Source organism: Ochotona princeps, chromosome 1 (assembly GCF_030435755.1).
Source record: "Ochotona princeps isolate mOchPri1 chromosome 1, mOchPri1.hap1, whole genome shotgun sequence".
In the NCBI taxonomy this organism is placed as follows: Eukaryota; Metazoa; Chordata; class Mammalia; order Lagomorpha; family Ochotonidae; genus Ochotona; species Ochotona princeps.
This window is the reverse complement of record NC_080832.1, coordinates 39141970-39163617: the sequence shown is the minus strand read 5'-3', so window position 1 is coordinate 39163617 and position 21648 is coordinate 39141970. Positions and strand designations below refer to the sequence as shown.

The 21648-nt window shown below is 39.2% G+C and overlaps 1 protein-coding gene and 1 pseudogene across 1 annotated transcript in view; both read left to right on the top strand.

Annotated features, from left to right (window-relative positions):
• Positions 1-1147, top strand: part of LOC118758257 (lysM and putative peptidoglycan-binding domain-containing protein 1-like) — a 32086-nt pseudogene extending 30939 nt beyond the window's left edge.
• NKAIN2 (sodium/potassium transporting ATPase interacting 2) overlaps positions 1-21648 on the top strand; it is a 986696-nt gene that overhangs the window by 456791 nt on the left and 508257 nt on the right. Inside the window, exon 2 of the mRNA XM_004587217.4 lies at positions 3341-3478. Within this exon, the coding sequence (XP_004587274.1) occupies positions 3341-3478 (138 nt within the window). The remainder of the gene's footprint in view (positions 1-3340; positions 3479-21648) is intronic.

Below are 21648 nucleotides of genomic sequence, written 5' to 3'. Positions count from 1 at the left end.
TTCCTGACGCAGGCCCTGTATTCTCTGAGTGGAAAGTGTGCCACACACTCGCTGACTCCACGCGCTTTCGCGCTCTAGAGTGAGCTGTGTTTTTGTGTTTTTTTTTTTTCCCCCAACCGGCTGGGCTTGTGAGCTAAGCGGATAGAGCTGGGATGTAGGGGCGTCCTGATACTGCGCTGCTGGATTGAGGAAAAAGTGTTGAGGAGGGTGCCCAGACTGCGAAGGTCAGAGGTCGGTGTTGCCAAATTTGTTGGGGGGTCGAATGTGTGGAAGGACACTAAGGAGACTCAATGAGGGACCGCCTCCTCAGGGGACAGATTTGTGGGAAGGGGCGCGGAGGGAGAAGAAGCTGAGAGAGAGTGTGTGTGTGTTGAGGAGGCTGGCATGGCGCCTAGGGAGGCGAGGAGAGGCAGGACAACAGAGCCTCCAGAATTTCCGTTCCTGGGTTTCCCTTGCGTCCATTCGCCAGGTCAACCCCGGAGGCCCACAGGGCGAGGGGATGGCCTCTCCCTTGGGACAGCCCCCTCTTACTGGAGCCTGGTGCTGTGGGCCTGCTCTCCAGAGCATTTGCTGCAGCCCCGGAGCCACCATGGCTGGACTGGACCGGCTGGAATGGTGATAATGGAAAAGATTTAGCGTGCAAACCGCCTTTATATAAATGACTCCATCTTCATGACAAAACCCTCTACATCCACATGCCGACAGAGCCTAGAGGCCAGTTCAGTCGTTTGGATTCTGAGGAAGAAAAAGAGGAAGGACATTCAAGCAAGGATGATGCTTGGCTGCAACCCAGTGAGAGGAAGAAAGAGATGCAGGACATGCCAACGGTGAAGTCCCCCAGCACCTCGCCAGGAACTTGCCACACCCACCCATGACCTCTCAGCCTCTGATTTCCTTAAGAAGCTTGACTTACAAACCAGCCTATGGACAAAAGCTGCTGCCCAGAAGCTGAAACAGGAGGTGGGGGAGGAACAGGGTACCTGGGGAGGATGTGTATCTCCATCTAAATTCCACTCAAATGCAGCAACTAGCAGTCCTAGGTCCTGTGCCCCTGACCCGGGCCTCTGGGTCCCAGACGCTGCAGGACCAAGAGAATGAAATCTTCAAACTGATGTCTCCAGAACTGGTTGAAAGAAGCAGTATGTAGAAGGAGCAACTTGAGGGAGGGAGAGGAGCCTGAGGTGAGCTTCAAGAACATGACTTCCCAATCTGCCTCTGACAGCTTCAGCCCCCTTGCCCATCAGGGGTTTCTTGGCCAGGGACAGTTCACTTGGCAGTTCTCTGGGGCAGTTCCTGGGCTGAACCTAGTGCTGCCCCTTAGATGCAGAAGATTCTGTCTGCACCCTGGTTGCCTTTTCTATTGCTTTTTACTGGAGTCTGTCATTAGAGCACAGAAACAGAGGCTCCTCTTGTCTCCAGTGATGTCACAGAATATATTTGGTGCTGTATTCAAGTATTATTTATTTGCTTTATCCTATTCATTCATACACTTAGCTGAAAAAAAAAGAGAGGGAAAAAAAAAAAAAAACTAAGTGCCACCTGCCCTGTGGTGAGGGACACCTGTAAACAGGGACCCAGTGACCCTAGTCAGTGGGGCTGGGGTAGTCGGTGAACTTGTGCTGCTGCTGAGGAAGGCAGGCTGTACTGGGCCTTTTCGCTAGGCTCTCACATTTCCATAACTCTCAGTCTAAAGATAGGCAGAACGGAGAGGGACCTGAACCCTCCAGTACACCAGCTAACCCGTCTGATTTATTCCTTTCCTTGGCCTGACCTGGGGTGGAGGGATGAAAGGAGTAATACTTTGGGGTGTGAAGAGAAAGTCAGGTTTTGAGGGGGTCTCTGGTATGCCCCTTTTCCCCACTAGAGCCCACCTATCTATCTCTTGCTCTTCACTGCATAGTTGTTTGTAAATTTGTAGCACTGATCTGCAGTACAGTTTTTTAGAAGTAGGCAAAAGTACCTCGGTGATGCTGGAAAAGTGCTATTTACATCCCTGCTTTCCTGTGATGGTCACAAGGTCTAAGAAGCTGGAGATCTTAAACATTGAGCCCAGTTAAAAAAAAGAATCAGTAAATATTTGAATAGGTTGGACAGTGGCTGTTGCAATCATCTCATGGTATTCAGTGTGCCTTGGGAAATACAGGAGTTAATGCAAGTATTTGTTTTTCAAAGCCTGATGGGAAAATGTTCTGTTCAGCTAAAGAATAATAGTAAAGATCATTCAAGAAATCTTCAAACTGAGCTACAGGTATTCAATTTACAAGCACCTTACCTACATTTAGAGTTGGCATTTTCATTTGATGTTTCATTCAAGTAGTATGATGCTGTTAGGGCTTATCAAAATCATTTAAAAAAATCATACACAGTTGAAAAGTGGTGACTCTTGATGTGGAACTTCAGGCTGTTTGAGAATGTTTTCTCTGAACACATCATTTATTGTCAGTGTACTTGAGAAAGGACAGCAAGAATAAAGCCCACCAGATGCTTTGCCTTACTAGATGTCCTGAGAGACTGGCCAAATATCCAGATTCACATTTTTGATACAAAAATGGCACTTCTGGATAGCTGGCCAGTCTCAAGTGGTGGTTGTTGATTGATTGGTTGGTTAGAGTGGGTTTGTTTTTCTCTTCTCACTGCTGAGATGTACATAAAAATATCATCCATGTTGTGAGTGCAGATGAAAGTAGTGTAATAAGAAAGCACTTAAATTTCTTACTTACATAATAGAAATGGCTTATTTTTGCTTTCAATTTCCATTGTTTTAAATTCCTTCTAGTTTCTTTTACCCGGTTACTTTATGAAACTAATTATGACTAAAAAAAAATCACATTTGAAGCAAACACTCAGATAAGGAAAATGATTTACATGTACATAGGAGACTATAATTGTTTAACAGCAAATCTGTACCCCAAATCCTGTATGTTAATGCTAAAGATTCTTTCTCTTTAGATCAAACTCCCTGTGTTCCAGTTCCAATTTAAATAATGTCTTTTAAATATATGCTTACAATAGTCACTTGATGTGTACTTTGCCTATCTGCTGCTTGGTGACTCCAGGTATTTGACAGTACACACAAAAATATACTGTATCCTGTGACTTTATGAACTCTGCTGTTGCTTCCACTAAATTCTTGAAAAGAACTGCAGCTGCTCATGGATTTACAAATTACATACTTGTTTTTGCAAGTATACCTGTAAATGACATTTTCACTGTGAAGGACAATTGTCAGAAATGCTACAACAGTTATAGTTATGAGTTATATCAATTGCAGTCCTTTTTTTCTTTTATACTAGGATATTTCTCAATGTACTGATCTGTTCATTCTGTTTTGTTGTTCTAGGTTTGTGTGCTGGAGAGGCAAATATTTGACTTCCTTGGTTATCAGTGGGCACCCATTCTGGCCAATTTTATACATATTATTATTGTGATTCTCGGTTTATTTGGAACTATTCAATATAGACCACGTTACATAACTGGAGTAAGTACTCTTTCAGCTTTTTTAAAAATCGTATTGAAATAGAGAAAGACATGCAAATTATCAAAGTCTTGAAAAATTATGTGTGTATCCTCTCTTAAGGACATGGGTACTCTCTTAAGTACTGTGTGTTTTCAGATTCAAATTTCATCAACAGCCATTAAAAATGTCAACTTTAAAGCACTTCATGCTGAATGTAATTAGATTGTATCTTCATAAATTGTAATTTCAGCAAATATTTTCTTGAAATAATTAGCAGAAGAGTATCTTTATATTTCTAAATTATAAAGTCATTGACTCTTACCAGATTTTAACAAGATTTTTCCTTATTTTTCACAAACCATGTTTATATATTTGAATATAGATAGTCTCAAACTAATATAAATGAACATAAACCAATGAACATATTGATATGAGAATATTAGTAAGTATTCAGGCTAATACTTGACATACTTAGTTTCCAGAATATTCTAAATCATTGTTTCTCTCTTTTCTATAATTCTCTTTTTGGCTCAGAGGAAGTATTTTGCATTCCCACTCAAGTTAAACTTAGTTAACATAAAAGTGAAATCCAACTGCAATGCAGTTGCTATGGGAACCGCAACTCAAGTTTTTTTTCTTTTTTTTTCTTTTTTCACTTTTCTGTGTTTAGATCTCAGCTATTACTCTTCATTAATGTAGATTTATTTCTAGTTTTGTCTTTTTTTCCTATTTCTCTTCTTTTTTGACAAAGGATAAGTCTATAAGAGTCTATTTTAAGTTATAAAGCAAGTTTGTGGTCAAAGCACAGATATATCAGCTCCAGGTCTGCCTTATTCACCACCAGCAGCAGGCTGTCTCAGGTTCCGTGAAAGCTTTTTTTATACAAATGGTGCCCTTCCACGACCTGTACTTTGTGTCCTCAGAACCCCAGAAAAAGCACACTGGTTTTGTGATAGGCAGTGTGCCTGCTGAAGCCCAGGATGCCCTGTCTGTCTGAGAAGAGGAACAGGGCCATACTTCTCTCTGCCAGATGAGGGATTCAGAGTCCGTGCATGTCACCTGAGTCTGGGTACTCATTTAATTCTGTAAAAATTGTGGAAGGTGGAGCAAGCACTTCCTTTAGTGGTCAAGATGTGCTTGATTTCCAACAATCCACTTGAAGACCCAGACTAATTTCCTAGATGCTGGTTTTGGAATTCCTTCTGTCTGTCCTTCTCTTTGTCTGCCTTTGTAAAAAACAAACAAAAATTGAATAGAGTATGTTGTATTGCAGAATGAATCTTCTCAGGATATATAATCACGTTGTCTTTTTATATGTGAATGATAATTTAATCTATATAGGAAAGATAATGCTGCATATTCTGAAACCAGAAATTCTGAAACAAAAAAACCAGGGTGAAAATCTCATTTCTGCCAAATTTTACGGGACTTTGGACAGCTTTACCTGACTGATATTTGTTGGGTTCAGACATGACTGAGACAGAAGCTTTAATTCAGGCAGAATTTTATTAGTCAGGGGAGAGAGCCTGACCTACTGCTTCCTGGCTGGAGATGGTCCCAGAACACTTTGACCTGGTGGGTTGACATTGCGAGGGGAATGGCCACCTTGGATATACAACACTGGGGTTTTATACATCATAGGCTGGGAGGGGGATAGAGATGGAGAAGGCAGCAGCTCCCTAGCTTGCTGCTGTGAGGAATGACCTGTGGCTCTAGGTGGGGTATTCATTGTGGAGACAGGGCCTGTGGAGAAACAATTCCTGTAGGGCATTCCAGACATTCGCGAGGAGATAGGGCAAGGAAGATCCCTTGTGTACTCTTACTCCCCTCAGGCCAGTGTCCTGCTCTGCCAAGCCTAAAAATATTTAATTTTCTTATCTTTAAAATGAAGGTGTTGCAGGGTGTGAGCAAGATCAACTCACACCACACAAGTGTATGGTGTAAGGAGTCTTTATTAACAAAGTTTGGTGATAACAGGGCCCAGTACAAATTAGCTGATGACAAGTCCTTGTAGCAATCCAGTCTGAATTGAAATCCTAAGAGGAAAGATGCTCATTACCCTGGAGTCCATCCATTAAACTGAAGACCTTTGTTCCAGCTTCCCCAGCTATGTAAGTTATCATAACAAACATAACAGCCAACAACCTGGACACATAAAGCTGCAGACATTCAGCTTTTTCTGCCAGCCACATCCCATTATTGTTAGGCCTCACTGAGACCATCCAGGCCTGCTGAGGTCTTGGCCACATCTTCAAGTGGGCGGCTGCCCACCCATTTTCTAAATAACTAAGAGACCACCATCCCAAGACCCTTCCTCAAACCTTTGTTGTCTCTCTCTCCCTCCCCTTTCGAGAGGCATCCCACCTCCCGCTTTCTCTCCAGAGGTGCTTTCCCTTTTCCTCCCTTCCCTGCTCACCTGGTCCCTTCGTAGATAAACTTTTCTGTCTACAACAGATTCCCTGCTTTATATTTCTATACTAAGCTGAGGAAAGAACCCACCGGGCATTTCTGGTAACACTCACCTCTCCTCTTGAAAGTACACAGAAATGCAAAAATCTTACCATTCTGCTCAAGCAGTGAATAAAGGGTGAGGAATACAGAGGAACAGGGACCATGCTTACAAGCTACCTGTCCGCAAGAGTATGTCCACAGAGTAGCCAGAGAGCAAGCAGGTACTGGGAGGCGGAAAGTCAGAGAGCTAGAGCAAGGGAAGCACAGGACCAAGAGAGTGAGCCCCTCCCCACCATGGACCTTCATGGGGACTTGTGAAGGGAGTGATGATGCAACAGTGCACTATCACCCCTTCTCAGGTTGATTTTAGATGCGCATCACAGGTGGTCAGAAAGGACCACATGGGTTGTGGGTTGAGGGGAGTGGCTTCTAAGCTCCTGACCCGCAACTCAGGCAATTATTGTTTTATTTTATTTTGTAATGCTTTAATTAATTGATATATTATTAATGAATATATAAAGCACTCTTGTTACTTCTTCAAGTGGGTTTTGAATTCCCTCATGATTTTTTTCTTCTTAACGATTTTTCTGTAACAATGAGCATTTAAGCATCTCATGTTCACTTTTATGGAAGTGCTTGGGGTATATACTTAGTTATGCATAAGCATGTTCAGTTTGAAGTTAGAGGTTAATTTTGAGGAGTAGATAGGACATTCCATGAAAAGTCACCCATACAAAGCGTACTATTTAAAATTTGCTCAATAAAAGTTAACTATGCATTTTTCTTCTTATTGAACAATAATGTTAAACTGTATAACGTAACAAAAAACTGAAAGTATAAATTAGAAGAAAAGGATATTGAGTATTGCTTGACTTATTTCTGTCCATTTCAATACAAGCTACTGCAACTCAAAAATGCAGGGATTTCTATATATCAAATTATGCTCCTTCCTTTTTAGATAACAGGCATGTCCCTAAATCCTTTTGTGGCATGATACTTCCTCAGTCCTGAGATGGAAATTAGCGTGCCAGAACAAGGTCATTAAGATAGTTGAAACTCTAGTATGGATGAACATATTAGAATTGGAAATCTTTCTGAAGTGTTGTAAAAATAATATGTCTTAGAAATATAGTCAGGATTTGATATTTATTTGTAGACAATATTCTGAACTTGTTATTTTCCTGACACATTGCCTTACTTTGAAGATCAGTAGTAAAAAGGGAAATGCTATAATGGAGAAACTTCTATTTTTTTAACTCACCTAATGGTAGAAGAAAATTACTGATATATCCTCTAAATTCTGCTGAAAACTATTCTTTATATCACGCTATATGTAACTAAAATGTGACAGATAGCACAGTCAACTCTTTGCTTCAAAAGCCTCTTCACAAGACCTAAAGGTTCATAAGTCTATTTTCTGTTTTCCCAATTACAGCAGGAAATAGCAACGATAATTGTTCTGCCTAATTATTGCATATTCTCGTTTCTCCAGCCCTCAAATACAGTTTCCTAATTGCTGTGCCCTTTTCTACTAATCGTCTCCTGTTTGCCCTCCTGGCCTATACCTGCCAGTTTGTCTCCAAACCGATATATTGTGGATTTTAGCTTTGTACTACAAAATAGTTTGTTTCTGGTGCCAAATTCTATTCTAGTTTTGTATTCCTGTGCAAATAATAGTAAGCTATCTCTGAGTAATTAAATCATGCAACCTAATGATGGAGATGCTGTGATGTTGAAGATCAAAGGTAGATTTAGAAAAATAGAGAGTTAGCATAAAAATAGAATTAGAAATTTCAGTTTTGTTAATGATGATGGAAGAGATAACATTTAAAAATAAATTGCTGGAATTCTGTTAACCTAACTACCGGGGATTTGAAAGAACATCTGTGTTATGGGACTTGCTGTAAGTGATAATAATTTATCACTGTAGTCAAGAAATATACATAGATTTCCTATGGAAACATATGTCAACAGTGAAATTTCTTTCTTTACTCCTCTGAAACTGTAGACACTTATTTATAATTATTTTCCACAGAAATTTTATACTATAAATAAAGGTTATAGCAAAATATTTAAACAGTGGATAATTTAAAACTGACATTTATTTATTTATTTTTCTTTTTATTTCATTTTGACACAGTTTCATAGGCTCTGGGATTCCCCCAACCCATCCCTCCCCCCATGGTGGATTCCTTCACATTGTTGCAGTAGTACAGTTCATATCCAGTCATTAATCCTTCATTGCAGGCATGTACCATGCATAGAGTCCAACATCCTATTGTCCAGATAAATTCAGCAGTTTCATTGGGAGACCATTCCTGATCTGAAAGTAGAGCTGGCAGAATATCATCCCGTCCAATGAAAAGCCACAACACAACATCAACAGCAATTTACAACATCATGGAGTTAATTGACATGGTATTGAGTAACCAATATGTTAGAAAATGCAAGATCTTAACCACATCCTGTGACTACTTCATTGACATTTCAATTTTAGTTTGTACACAACTGGCTACTATACACCTTAAAATGGTTATAGGGTACTATTCAGTTGTCTTGTATCTATTTTCTTTTTTATATTTAGCAGCTTACAGTATTGAAGCGTGATTTTTACTAAACTTGGAGAATTTTAGGATAGTCTAAACAGGCTTATAACTCTAACAAGGCATATGTTAACACTTAAGGTGCAGAACAGTTTTCTCTGGTCCTTACTGAGTTCCAACGTTGGATCCCCACCCTCTCTTGCAGTGACCATCAGGGTTGCTCCGAAGCCCCCCGAAAATTAGATCAGATAGACAGAGATCAATAAGGAAGGCTTAGAACAGACAGGAAACAGTTGGCGTGGATCCACATATACCTTACTAGGTAGGACTCAAAAATTAGTTACTCCTCTGCACATCCCTCCTAAAACTGTTCTGCTTCTCAAGTGTTAGATATGCCTTGTTAGAGTTAAAACTGGCATTTATAACTAGCATTTCATGCATTTCTTTCTCATGAAACCAAATGAAACACTGATTATTTCACATATTCAGATGTGTCTTTTAATTTTTAGATATATGATCATAAGAAGCTTTTTGAAGTTAATATTCCTATCCTGTTGCTTCCATTCAAGTGCTGTACATTATGTCATTTTTCTAGTGTATGTGATTGCCTGTAACATATCCATTACAATATTCTTTAACAGAAATATCTAGGTATAATAAACATATGGCCAATTTTAATACTCTTAAGATATCCTTGTAATAATTATCAACCTCTAAGTCTTACTGTGCTCTCACTAGTACACAGCAGAATTTTTTTTCCTGGATTGTTGCTAACTCTGAATATTATCTGTTCTTATATTTCTTCTTTTGATGACATTGTTTTAGTAACATATTTCAAATCTTTTAAGTTGGGAGTCACTTGTGTTTATTACTTTCTCCTTTTTTTCCCCACTTTTTGGAAGGATTTTTTAATAGTACTTACTTTTTCCTGGAGTCTTAGTGCTTATCTTAATAGTTTACATATGTGCATTATATAATGAACATAAGATGTCATATAGACATTATTTCCATCTTATTAAAATCTACTCCCTTTACTTCTCTATAGCTTTTACTCCTTTTGAAATTGACTTTTAAAAACTGAACATGGAATGAAAAAATTTTTGTTATCCTCAAGTCAAATTTTGCTAAAACAGTAAATGTCCTGAATTAGGGGACATTTCACATTTGCTGTTTATGAAGACTTTCAACTTTGATGAGATATCTTATTTTATCTAATTAAAATAATCCCTGCTTACCCATCCCGAGAAAAAATATTGTGTAATTTTTGGAACATGAAGAATAATACAAACAAATGCATGGGTAATTACTTTTATTTACTTTATTAATATCCCTTTTATGGAAAAGAAATATTTAAAAGTTAAAACAATTAGAAACTTAAGAACTCATTGGTACCCTTTTAGGGCTATTATGTGGTGGAATATGTTGAAGGAAAATGAAGCGGATTATTTTAGTTGTAAGCAAAGGAAATTTCACACCATGATCGACAGAGGAATTACTGACAAAATTAAGTCCCTCCTAAAAATGCTAGATGAACTCTGATGGAATAATTGGTAACACATATCTTCACTTATTTGTGATGAAAGCATTACTTTGTATTATAAATGAAATCATTTAATGTGCCTACACGTGAAACAAATAAGCTGACAAGCAAAATGTGATCTGAGATACCTAGATTTTAGATACTGACAAAATTCTTTAAGTATTGGGCAGCTGCTAATTGTCTAAAATAATCTGAGGAGTTTCTGCTTGCTGGTGGCATGGTAACTTTTTTTTGGTGGCATTACCAAAATGAAGGTTGCTTTAAAATGAACAGTATTCTTTGGCTGAAGGAATATACTATTGTAATAATATAGGGGAAAATAGTGTGTATGGGGCAGGAGAATGGGGAGGGAGGAAGACAGAGGAATAAATCCTTATACCTACCAAACTGTATAATGGGAAATAACTAACTAAATGCAAAATATTCTCTCCTTCCTTATGGCTTGTGTTCCTTTTCTTTCTGTTTTCAATCCTTCCTTTGTAACTTCTTTCCTATCTTACCGCTGCAGGTGTTACTGTATTCCTTCATCCCCTTTTCCATCCTTCCTCTCTTCTAACCTCTCTTCCTTCTTTGTTCTTTTAGCTAGATAAACCTAGTCTACAAACTAGAAAGAACAAGAAGTCTTTTTTTTTCAGATTTAGTTTAAAAAAAAGAGAGAGAGCAATACAAAAAACAAAGAGGACTTCAAAAAGTTTCTGGAAATGCATGTTGTGAGAAAATGTGCATGGATTTTGAAATAATTTTGTATTAATACCTTATATTTTAATTTTCTCATGAACTTTGTAGGAACTCACTGTACTAAAAGCATAGTAAAAATTAGTTCCATTTTCCTGTCCCCTTCCTATGCAGTTTCTATAAACCACACTGCAGCTTCACACAGTTTTGTTCATACGTGTGTGACTAGGAAACAGTTGAGTGGGGATTTTGCCCCAGGTCGTCCTGGCTGCCCCATGCTCTGATCTACCAGACTGACCACCTCTTAGAAGCACAGTTCAGAGAGCTACAATCTGAGGAGCAAAAAATACTATATTGCATTAAGAATAAATTTACAATTCATTATGGCATTTCTAGTTTAGAGAGTATTTAGAATTCAAGTTATGGCAGACTTTTCACATAAATAATTTCAAAAAAATGTTGATTTTGATACAAAATGTGGAATTCATACATAGTTTTTTTAAATTCACTTTTCCATGAACTTTTAAAAATAGCCCAATACATTCATACATACTAGATTGTCTAATGAAGGACTTTTGTGTTACATCACTTTTTGACTGTAACACCTAAATCTAGATTCAAATTAATGGGAAATAGCAGAATTAGTTTCTTGTTCTGCTACTGAAGCATTGAAAAATGACCTCATTACAGTTAGAAATATTTTGACAGCAGGGCTATGATGGTTAGACATGGAAAGCAAAAGCTCTTGTTAAAGTTTTTGGTTTTTTTTTTTTAGGTGAACAAATTCCATGTATTTTATATATACTGATTTAAGAACATAATGATACTTCTTTTAAAGTTATGTTTGAAAGGTGGCAGGGGAACAGGAAGATGAAGAGGGAGACGGAGAGGGAGAGAGGGAGGAAGGGGGAGAGAAAGAAAAAGATGAGAGAAAGAGAGAAAGAAAGAATAAATCAGATTTTTTATCACTGTTTGGTTGCACAAGTGGCTATCATGGAAAGGGCTTGGCCAGGCCATAGCCAGAAGATAGCAAATCCATTCTGGTCATCTGCAGGAATGGTGGATTTCAAAATGTTTAGGCCATAATCCTGTGCCTTTCCAAACACATTAGCAGGAAGCTGGATATGATGCCAAGTCATGAGTTCTTAAACTGACACTCCTATCTATATAGGATGCTAGTGTTGTTCATGGTGTTGTAACACAATGCCACCTCCTGAAAAAAACATTTTGATATGGTGTTGTAGAAATTTACAGATTCCTTCATAGGTCTGTAAAAGCTAAGTGACAGTTTTCTGAATATTTGGAATTTACTATTTACTGGAAACCAGTCATTTGATTTTGTATTATTCATAGAACTAATTCCTGTTGAAACTATAAACAATAGATGTGATGACAAGCCTTTTTACAGATATTTCCAGATTGTTTGGTTTACTGCCTCATGCTAAGAAACATACACAAAACAAAGACAGAGAAATGTGATAGGGATTCACAGAGACTAAATCAATTTATTAGAGATAAATTGAAAGAGGTGGCAACTGTGCAGGTGTGGAAGGAATGATGACATGGCAGAGGCTCAGTCTTTCAACAGGCTGCATGTTTAAACTTTGAGGTCTTAGTGATATCTTTGCAGGTGGGGAGATTCCAAAAAAATGAAAAAGTGGGCTAGGACCAGATCAGCTTTTTTGGGGAATTTCAACTTTGATAGGTCTTGCAAAATGGGCGTAAGAAATACAGAGATTGGGATAATGGGCAGGTAAGACTGGTCTTTTGAAATTCATTGTACGAGTCCCTGGTAAGAGATTATTAACTGTTCTTGTTTACTTTGATTCTTATTTTTTTTTAATTATAGTATGGGATTTCCCTTACCCCCTGTGCAAGTCCTTAGCCCCAATGATTCCACCCATATTTTTATAATAATATAATCCTTCATGAACAGTCCAAAGTTTGTCATAGCACATGTTAAGTTTATACTGACATTGCAGCTATGGACAATGATAGAGAGTCCAGCATCCTATCTTCAAGATATATTTAACAGTTTCACTGGGAGTTCATCTTTGATTTGGAAGTAGAGTTGCATACTGCATTGTGTCTTCACATCTGGATATTATAGTCCCTATCACACAGTTACTATACATCCCGTTAAATTAAAAGCAATAAAACAAAATCAGCAATAAGAAGAAAAATAGGAAATTTACAACATGAAGTTAAATAACGTGCTACTTAATGACCAATGTGTTGCTGAAGAAATGAAAAAGAATGTAAAAAACCTTCTTGAAGCAAACAGTGCTACTGTAGGACCTATGAGTAAGTGAAGAAATTAATAAGAAAAAAATGCTTTTTAAGAAAATAAACATAAAACCAAAAATATCAAAACCCGTGAGATGTAGCAAAAACAATATTGAAAAAAAACAATATTGAAAAGGCTGTTGGTTTTGTATTTTGCATAAAGGTTGCCTTATATCAGAGAGAACATATGATATTTGACCTTTTAAGATTGACTTCTTTCACTGAGCAGAATGGTCTCTAGTTGGATGATTTGGTTGCAAATGCTAGAAATTCATTCTTTTCAGTGGCTGAGTAATACTCCATGGAGTAGATGAACCATAGTTTCTTTATCTACTCTGTTTTGGATGGGCATCTGAGTTGTTTCCATATTTTTGCTTTTGCAGATTGGTACTGCCGTAAATATACAATTAAGATCTTTTTCTCATTTTCTTTGAATATATTCCCAGAAGTGGGATAGTTGGGTCATATGGCAGGTTTATTTGCAGTTCTCTTAGCACTCTCTGAACTGACTTCTGTAATAGTTGTACTAGCCTACACTTCCACCAACAGTGAAGGAGGGTATCTTTCTTCCCACATCCATGCCAATAGGTGGTGTTAGTAGAGTTGTAAAGGTTGGCCAATCTCACTGGATGTACCAACCTAAAGAAATACACTCCGTGGTGTCATTTCTAGGAAATTATTAATCTGTGTTAGAGTTGTTCCTATTCCAATTTTACTCACTTTTTTCCCTAGGCAAATATATCTAAACCAAAAGTTACTACAGCTAAATCATTAAAACTGCACACATTTTGTTTAGGACAGAAAATCAATATAGACTAGAGATGAAAAGGCTTGAAATTGTGGTAAATTAACAATAGTTCTAATGATTTAGCATAGTTGTGAATATAAGCATTTCCTCATAAGCCTGGGAAGGAGAGAAAAATCATTACAGGTTTAATGGATATGGCTTGTGGTCTTAAAATAAATGTAATGATGCAACATTGTGCATACATTTTTATCCTCAAAATATTGTGTTTCCATGTTGGACCATTTTTTTTTCTACCAAAGAATAATTTTTGTCACTCTGGTGCAGGCTATGGCTAAACATTTGTGGAAGGATGCTCATATAGAAAAATCATATTTTGTTAATCTAAATTTTTGCTTGTAAACAATTAATAATTTTTATAAGTGAATGAATGAAGTGTTTATATATGTATATATAAGATTCTTTTATAATTTTACATTAGGTATTAGATTATGTCTACAAAAAATCAGATTAACACATGTAATTATTTTTTAAATCAAAAAGTGAAAGTGGATTTATAATAAACTCTACCTTCCTTAGCCTGTTCAAGGTATTCCTAATTCCAATTCTGTATATATATATGTGTATATATATATATATATACTGAATGTGTGTGTATATATATATAAAATACATAGTTATATATAGTTATATATAACTACATATATTATTAGTTATATATAGCTATATATAGTTGTATAATATATTATATAAAGTTATATATGCATTTCTAATAATGAACCAGCTACTTTAATTTTACAGCTTTGACCCCTAAAGTTTCTGATTATTTCCTTTTCCTTGTAAGAGACACAGCAGTCTTTTTCTTTTCTTTTTTAGTATATTCTAAATGTGTTCCCAGATGGGTGTGTATTCTAGTGCTTGATAATTATTTTTCTTTTTACAACCCCTTGTTGTTTGACCTGGATTTTTACCTTAGCCTTTTGTTCTTTTTTTTTTTTTTAAAGATTTATTTATTTTATTACAAAGTCAGATATACAGAGAGGAGGAGAGACAGAGAGGAAGATCTTCCGTCCGATGTTTCACTCCCCAAGTGAGCCGCAACAGGCCGGTACGCGCTGATCCGATGCCGGGAACCAGGAACCTCCTCCAGGTCTCCCACGCGGGTGCAGGGTCCCAATGCATTGGGCCGTCCTCAACTGCTTTCCCAGGCCACAAGCAGGGAGCTGAATGGTAAGTGGAGCTGCCGGGATTAGAACTGGTGCCCATATGGGATTCCCAGCATGTTCAAGGCGAGGACTTTAGCCGCTAGGCCAAGCCGCCGGGCCCAGCCTTTTGTTCTTAATGCCATGGTTTCTTTTGCAGGGGATTTTGTTCTTGGGTCTCTGTCCTTCCGTTTCCATCTAAATTGGATGTTCTCAAGCCCTGTCATACAGCTTTCCTCCTTGCTCTGCTCTCCTGAAGTAAATTTATGCTGCCTCATACTCTATGCAATTTCTTTTTGACATTTTTCAAAGGTGTATTTATAAGGTAAACTTGCTGAGTTCCTGCATGACCAAAAATGACTTCATTCTTTTACACATTTCAGTAGTAGTATGGCTGGATTGAAAATTGATTATATGAAATCTAAGTATATTGTTTTCATCTTATGGATATCCATGAGCTTTTTTGAGCATTCATCACATAACAAGCATTTACATATACTAAGGGATTTGATAAAAACCAAGACTTATTGACATTCATTTGTCTATTATGATGATTACATTAGAAGTGCCTCCTGGCAATGCTTGAGAAAACATCTTATGTCTATTGTCTCAATCCTTGAAATGGTCTTTTTTTTTTCTTTCTTTTTTTTTTTGTGTGTGTGTGTGTATCAGACAATTTCTCCTGAGGGTCCGATGAATTTGCACGTTCACTGTTACAAATCTAAAATTGAATTGTGACTGGCAGTTTCCAAGAGTAATAACTCAATGTTATAGTTTTGTTTTCTTATAGAAGTATACTTTGTTATTTTACTAGTCAAATATTAACTTTTGTGTTTATTATGTAATACATTCTGGTTTAGGCAATGTGAAGTCCATATTAAATGGACTACAAAGTCCAAGTTCTAGTGCCAAGATAGAGTACACAAGTGATAAATATTTAGACACCATCATAAAGTAGGAATGAACAATATATAAGCTTTATGTATATACATATACTATTATATATAATATCTTCACATATCTCTCATATAGTTGTTGTGCTGGATTTTTGAGATCCCCAGAAACCATCGAGTCTGAAATCGGGTGCTAACGCATACAGGCGGTTTATTCAGGTTAACCTAGGTCTCCCAGCAACCTCCCAAGCCCTGCGCAGCAGGGCTGGGTGGGGGAGGGGCAGCTGCAGGCAAAGCTGCAGCAGGAACAGCAGGACAGAAAAAAGAGAGCAAGGTTGAACAGCACAGGGTTCTTAAATATTTCAGGTCAGTTCCGTGTAGTTATACAGTCATGATTTAACTGTTAACTTTCAAGAAGAGCAAGTTGACAGGCTTCTATTGGTGGGTTTGAAGCAATCAACTTTCAAACAGGTACAGATTGATGAGCTATAGGGCAATGGGTCTTATCAAACACTAGGTACTACCTTTCTGAGGAGTGCTCTACCTACATGACCTGCCAGGTCCCCTGTCGGGTGTCATGTAGACTGTCAGTCCTGGAGTTCACACAGGTCCCAGCCAAGAAAGTAAGGCAGAAATTGCAAAAGCAGAAAACATCTAGGTTCTTCATAGTGAGATATATATACTCAACTCTCCAACTTTTTCATTGCACAATAATAAATAATATAAATAGAATGCAATTAGCAATATTTAAAGTTGTATAAAACAGGTAAAGGTATTTGGGTGCAGTAAGGAAATCAAAAAGGAGCTGAAAATAACAAAAAAAGCCATAATCAAATGTAGTTGCATGATTTTTATCAGTTTCAAAATATATATTCATACTTCCATTGGTTTTCAAAATACATGAAGGGAAATAAAACTTTCATTACTTTCTATTTTGACTTGTTATATCCTGAGATATATTTAATTTCATTTTGCCAGCTTGTTCTTTTGTTATATTACATAAATTAAATTTTTTGGGTGGCAATTTTTTACCAAATATGAAATGTTTGTCTTTTCTTTGTTTGCACTTACACATGTTATCTTATTTTACATTATAAAAATTAGTAAATTATCCTTCAATACGAGTTGGCTATTTGTGTTTTTCAGTTTGGTTTCTCTGGCCAAGATAACTTTTGTTTTATTTTTTATCTGATAATATATTTATGGTTTATGATTTTTCTGTGTAGAAAAAATGCACTTATTCTAAGCTATGCAATAATTCTATACCTTCTAAGATATTTATTGCTCATTAGTTTACAGTATGCTTTCACTTTGTCTGGAATATATTTTGGTATGAAAATTACAAGTGGTTTTTTACACCATTGCAGAGCCAGAGCTGCTGGCAGCTTCCTTCCACCTGGGGTCTTGGTACATGTGTTATGGACTGTTGGAGGGGGGCTATAATCTTGAGCATGTTTTGACCCCAATGCAGGGAAGGAGGCAGAAGAGAAAGGCTCCAGGCCAGCATCGTATGCCTGTGGGCCATGCCTGGGGTATTGGGCATGCACTTGTGTTCCACGAAAGAAGAGAGGTAAGGTCCCAGACCTGCCCATGTGTCAGACGACTGAGTCTGGGAACCTATCTATGATCATGGGTCTCTGGAAGGCAGGTAGAGCTCCAGGCCAGTATGCCCCTCATCAATGACTGGGCTTGGGAAGACTGGACTGGAAAACCCATGTACTCTTAGTCACAGGGACTATGGAGTGCTCAAGGATGGGGTTATAGGGAATATGAGTGAGGGAGGACAGCAGAGGAGTATGTTGAAGGTGAAGAATGATTTCTGAGGGACTCCCAATCTGAAGGCCACTGTACTTGGAGGTGAGCGAGGAGACAACCCTGGGCAATTTGGAGGGGGGAGACCAGATGACCTTTCTGGGTCATACTGATGCAGCTGCCCAAGTGGGAGACCTGAATTGGGCTAGTTAGCATCAACCACCACCGAACACCACCCACTGCTGCACATAAAAGCTAGCATTGGGGTCTCCATGACAGGGCTAGATTACAGTAACCACTAGTGAGTGTCAGACCAGGGAATAGGTCACATTAAACTGGGCCTTTACACTAACCAGCACTGAGAGAACCAGATCTGTGGCCAGATTCTGTGAGGGGTATGTGGCTCAACCCCTGTGGAACTAAAATTTTTGCTGGTTTGCTTAAGAGCTGGTTGATGGGATGAGCTAGGCATGACCATGGAGGCCTCTGACACTAATGGGTACTGAGGTTGGAAACAGGTGGAGCAGGTCCAGGCAGCAGCACTAGCACATGTGAGGTTGGGTCTTGGTTTGTGTCGGCTTTGGGAATTTGGGAAACTCCCCTGCTGGGCCATAGCTTCTGCTGGTGAGTGTGTGGTTCAGGCCTTGGTATTAGGCTGGAAAAGCTAACTCCACCCATTGACAAGTGTTTGAGTTGGTTCTGAAGAGGAACAGATTGGGTAGAGCCAGGCCAACCTTAGCTCACTGGCAAGTGCTGGAGCCAGGCAGGAGTGTGGGCCATGCCATGTTAAGATATCACACCTACAGGTCTGCATGAGCCGGGGATGGAAGAAGACTGGGCTAGGCACTCACCAGCGAGATTTGGACCTGGGAGTGAGCCAGGAAAGGCCAGGTAGGTTGCAGCATCCAGTGGCAAAGGCCAAGAAAAGAGATGAGCTATGCTTAACTGGGTCAGAGAAAGCACTGGCATGTGCAAGATCTGTGGCTGGGAACAGGCCTGGTTGGGAAGCTAAGTGGATGCCCCAATTGGATTGTGGTTTGCACTGGCAAACGTGAGAGTCAGAATGGGGGTGGCCATGTGGGCTGGACATGACTGCAGTGTCCTTGGCTTGAGTGTGGTCTGGGTCTGGGGTATATCAGACAGGACTAGACTCTAGCACTCACTGGTGCTCCTGGCCAGGATGAGTGTAAGGATAGTCTAGGCTAGGTCTCAGTACCCACTGAACCACACTAGAGCTCTCTCTGTGCATGACCCAGCCGTGGTTAGGCTATTGTATCCAATAGTAAGAACCAGAATGGGCCCACTGAGGAAGGCCAGTGTTTCTGCCAGGACAGGAAGTAGACTAGGTCACTCTGAGCCATGGATCTATGATATGTGTGAAGTCGGCCACATGGATTAGAATTGTTAGAAGAGCTTGAGGAACTCCTCTGTCAGGATGCAGTGTCTGCAGGGGAGCACGGGAACCAAGGCTGGGAGAAGCCCAGACCAGACCAGACCAGGTTAAGGTACTGCTGGCACATGTGTTGGTCAGGTCTGGGGGTGGGCCAAGTTAGGCCAGTTCATAACATCTACTGGCAAATCTGAGAACCAGGATGGGGTGCAGGATAGGTCAGATAAGACTGCAACACCAGCCAGTTCACATTAGGGCTGGGATTGGGGGTGCTGGGCTGAGCTAGGCTACAGTACCCACCAGTATGAGCTAGAACTGGTGACACACCAGGCCAGGCCAGGCTACAGCACCCACTGGCAAATACCAAGGTGAGATAGCCATGCCAGACTGGGCTGCAGCACCCACCAGTACATGTGAGACGGTCGGGGTAGGGTGGTGAGCCCAGTAGAGCTGCTGCAGGGCACTCCCCTGCTGCGCCACTGCTCCCAGTGGCAAGTGTGGCTTTGGGGGAAGATCAGGCAAGGCAGGGCTCCTACACCTGTTGGCCTGCATGTAAACTGGGTTAGTGGGAGAGTAAGAGCAGGTTGGGTCGACTTTATTGGGACCAGGGGCAAATCCTATCAAACTGGACTATAGAACCTCCTGGAGACTGCTAGCCCAGGAACTGGGAATAGGCCCAATAGGGAGACTGTTGGCACTCTTCTGATGGGTTGCAGCTCCCACTGGTAAGCATGAGAACCAGGGCTGGGGTGGGCCTGGCTAGACCAGTGGTGACACCCAGCAGCATGACTGTGGCCTAGATAGTGGTGTCAGATGGGTGGAATTAGGTTTCGATGCTCCTTGACATGTACAAGAGCTAAATGGAATGTGAGACAGGCTGGGCCAGTCTGCTACACATAGGAATCAGGAGCCAGGACTGGGGGTAGGCATAGTGGGGGTTATTTGTGATTGTTCCAAGTAGGGTGTATCTCCCACTAGTGTATGTGTGGGCTGAGTGTGTGGTGGGTGGGATTCAGCTGGGGTGCAGCAACTGCTTGTTTATGTAAGAGATGGGGATCAAGACAGAACTGAACTAGCAATTGCAACTACCAGTCTATGCATAAGTTAATGTTGGTGACATACTGAGCTGGACCATGCACTGGTAAGCTCACATAAGTCAGGTCTGAAATAACTTTAAGTGAGGTTTCTTTGGAGATTCCCCCAACAGAACTTTTGGGCTCAGAACCCCAACTGCGGGGAGAATCATGGGATGTATGGTCTGACTGACCATGCAGTGCCTGTGTCAAAATGGATCTCCTTGGTGGTTTAGACAGAGTGGTGGACAGCATACCCAGATGCATATAAAGGATACGGCAGTCCATTGGAACCTGCAGAAGGTATCTGGTACTATAATAGAGGAAAAAGGGCAGAATTAATTGGTCAAATAGCCCAGCCAAGTGTTGACAGCAAATATCTGGGTGAATGGAAACTCTAAGTTAGACTTTGTCAGGCAATGGACCCTGGAAGGATTTCCTCATCCTTGGATTAGTGAGATTGAAAGCATTTCAGAACTATCAAAACTACTTATGCAGAACCTTTGGTGCATGCTCCTTGAGATAAAATGGGGTGGCCATTTTCTCAACCATGGGTTCTGTGGAGGTTGGGAGGCTTGGTGTGGCTTCTTAACTCCCACTTTCCCTGGATCCTAGAAGAAGAAAAAGAAATTTGTAAACAGTGGTCTCATCTCTTTCCCCTAATCCTCAACCTTTCCCCCCAATCAAGTATGTAAACATCATCAAAAATAAAATTTAAAATAAGAAAAGAGATGCATTCAAAGAAAAAAAAAAAAAGAAAATTGCAAATGGTACCCAAACTGCTTTTTTTAACATACGGGTAGCAAGCAAGGACACAATTTACTATCTCAAATGCTTGGACTGTCTTATTGCTGTTTTAGATGATCATAACTGGCATTTTTTCCCTCAGTTTTCTATTTTGTTCCACAGATAACATAAAAAGATAGCAATTTTGTTTGCTATTTTGTGCAATAATTCCTTTCTCATTTAACACTTCAGATTCTGTTCTTAATAATAGTAACATTAAGATCAACTTTTGATTTCTAAACAACAGCTATTTTAATTGAAACTCCTTTTGTAAAAAACATAATTTATGGAAAGGAATACTTTCTTTGATGTAAGAATTCATTTAAGATTATCACATTATTGGTTCTCTTGTTTTCTTTAATTTTTAGTAAATTCCTTTTGAACTTTTATATAAATTTTGTTCTTAAATTTATTCTTACGTATTTATAGCTTTTATTACAATTATTAAATGTTTGACATTTAAGAACTTATTATTTCAACAGAAATATGTTTTTAACATATATATTGCATTTCAACTTCCATTCAAAGAACACAGTATTTTTTTTAACATATTTACTTATTTTAATTGGAAAGGGTGATTTAAACAGAAAAGGAGCGACAGATAGAAAGATCTTCCATCCACCCATTCATTCCCCCAAAAGGCCACAGTGAATGAAGCTGATCCGATCAAGTCAGGAGCCAAGGGTTTCTTCTGGGTCTCTCATGCAGGTTCAGGGTCCAAAGACTTTGCCATTCTCCACTTCTTCCCCAGACCATAAGCAGAGAGCTAGATTGAAAGTGGAGCAGCCGGGACACAAACTGGCATTCATTTGGGATGTGAGTGCTTCCAAGTGGAGGCTTAGCCAGTAGTGCTGT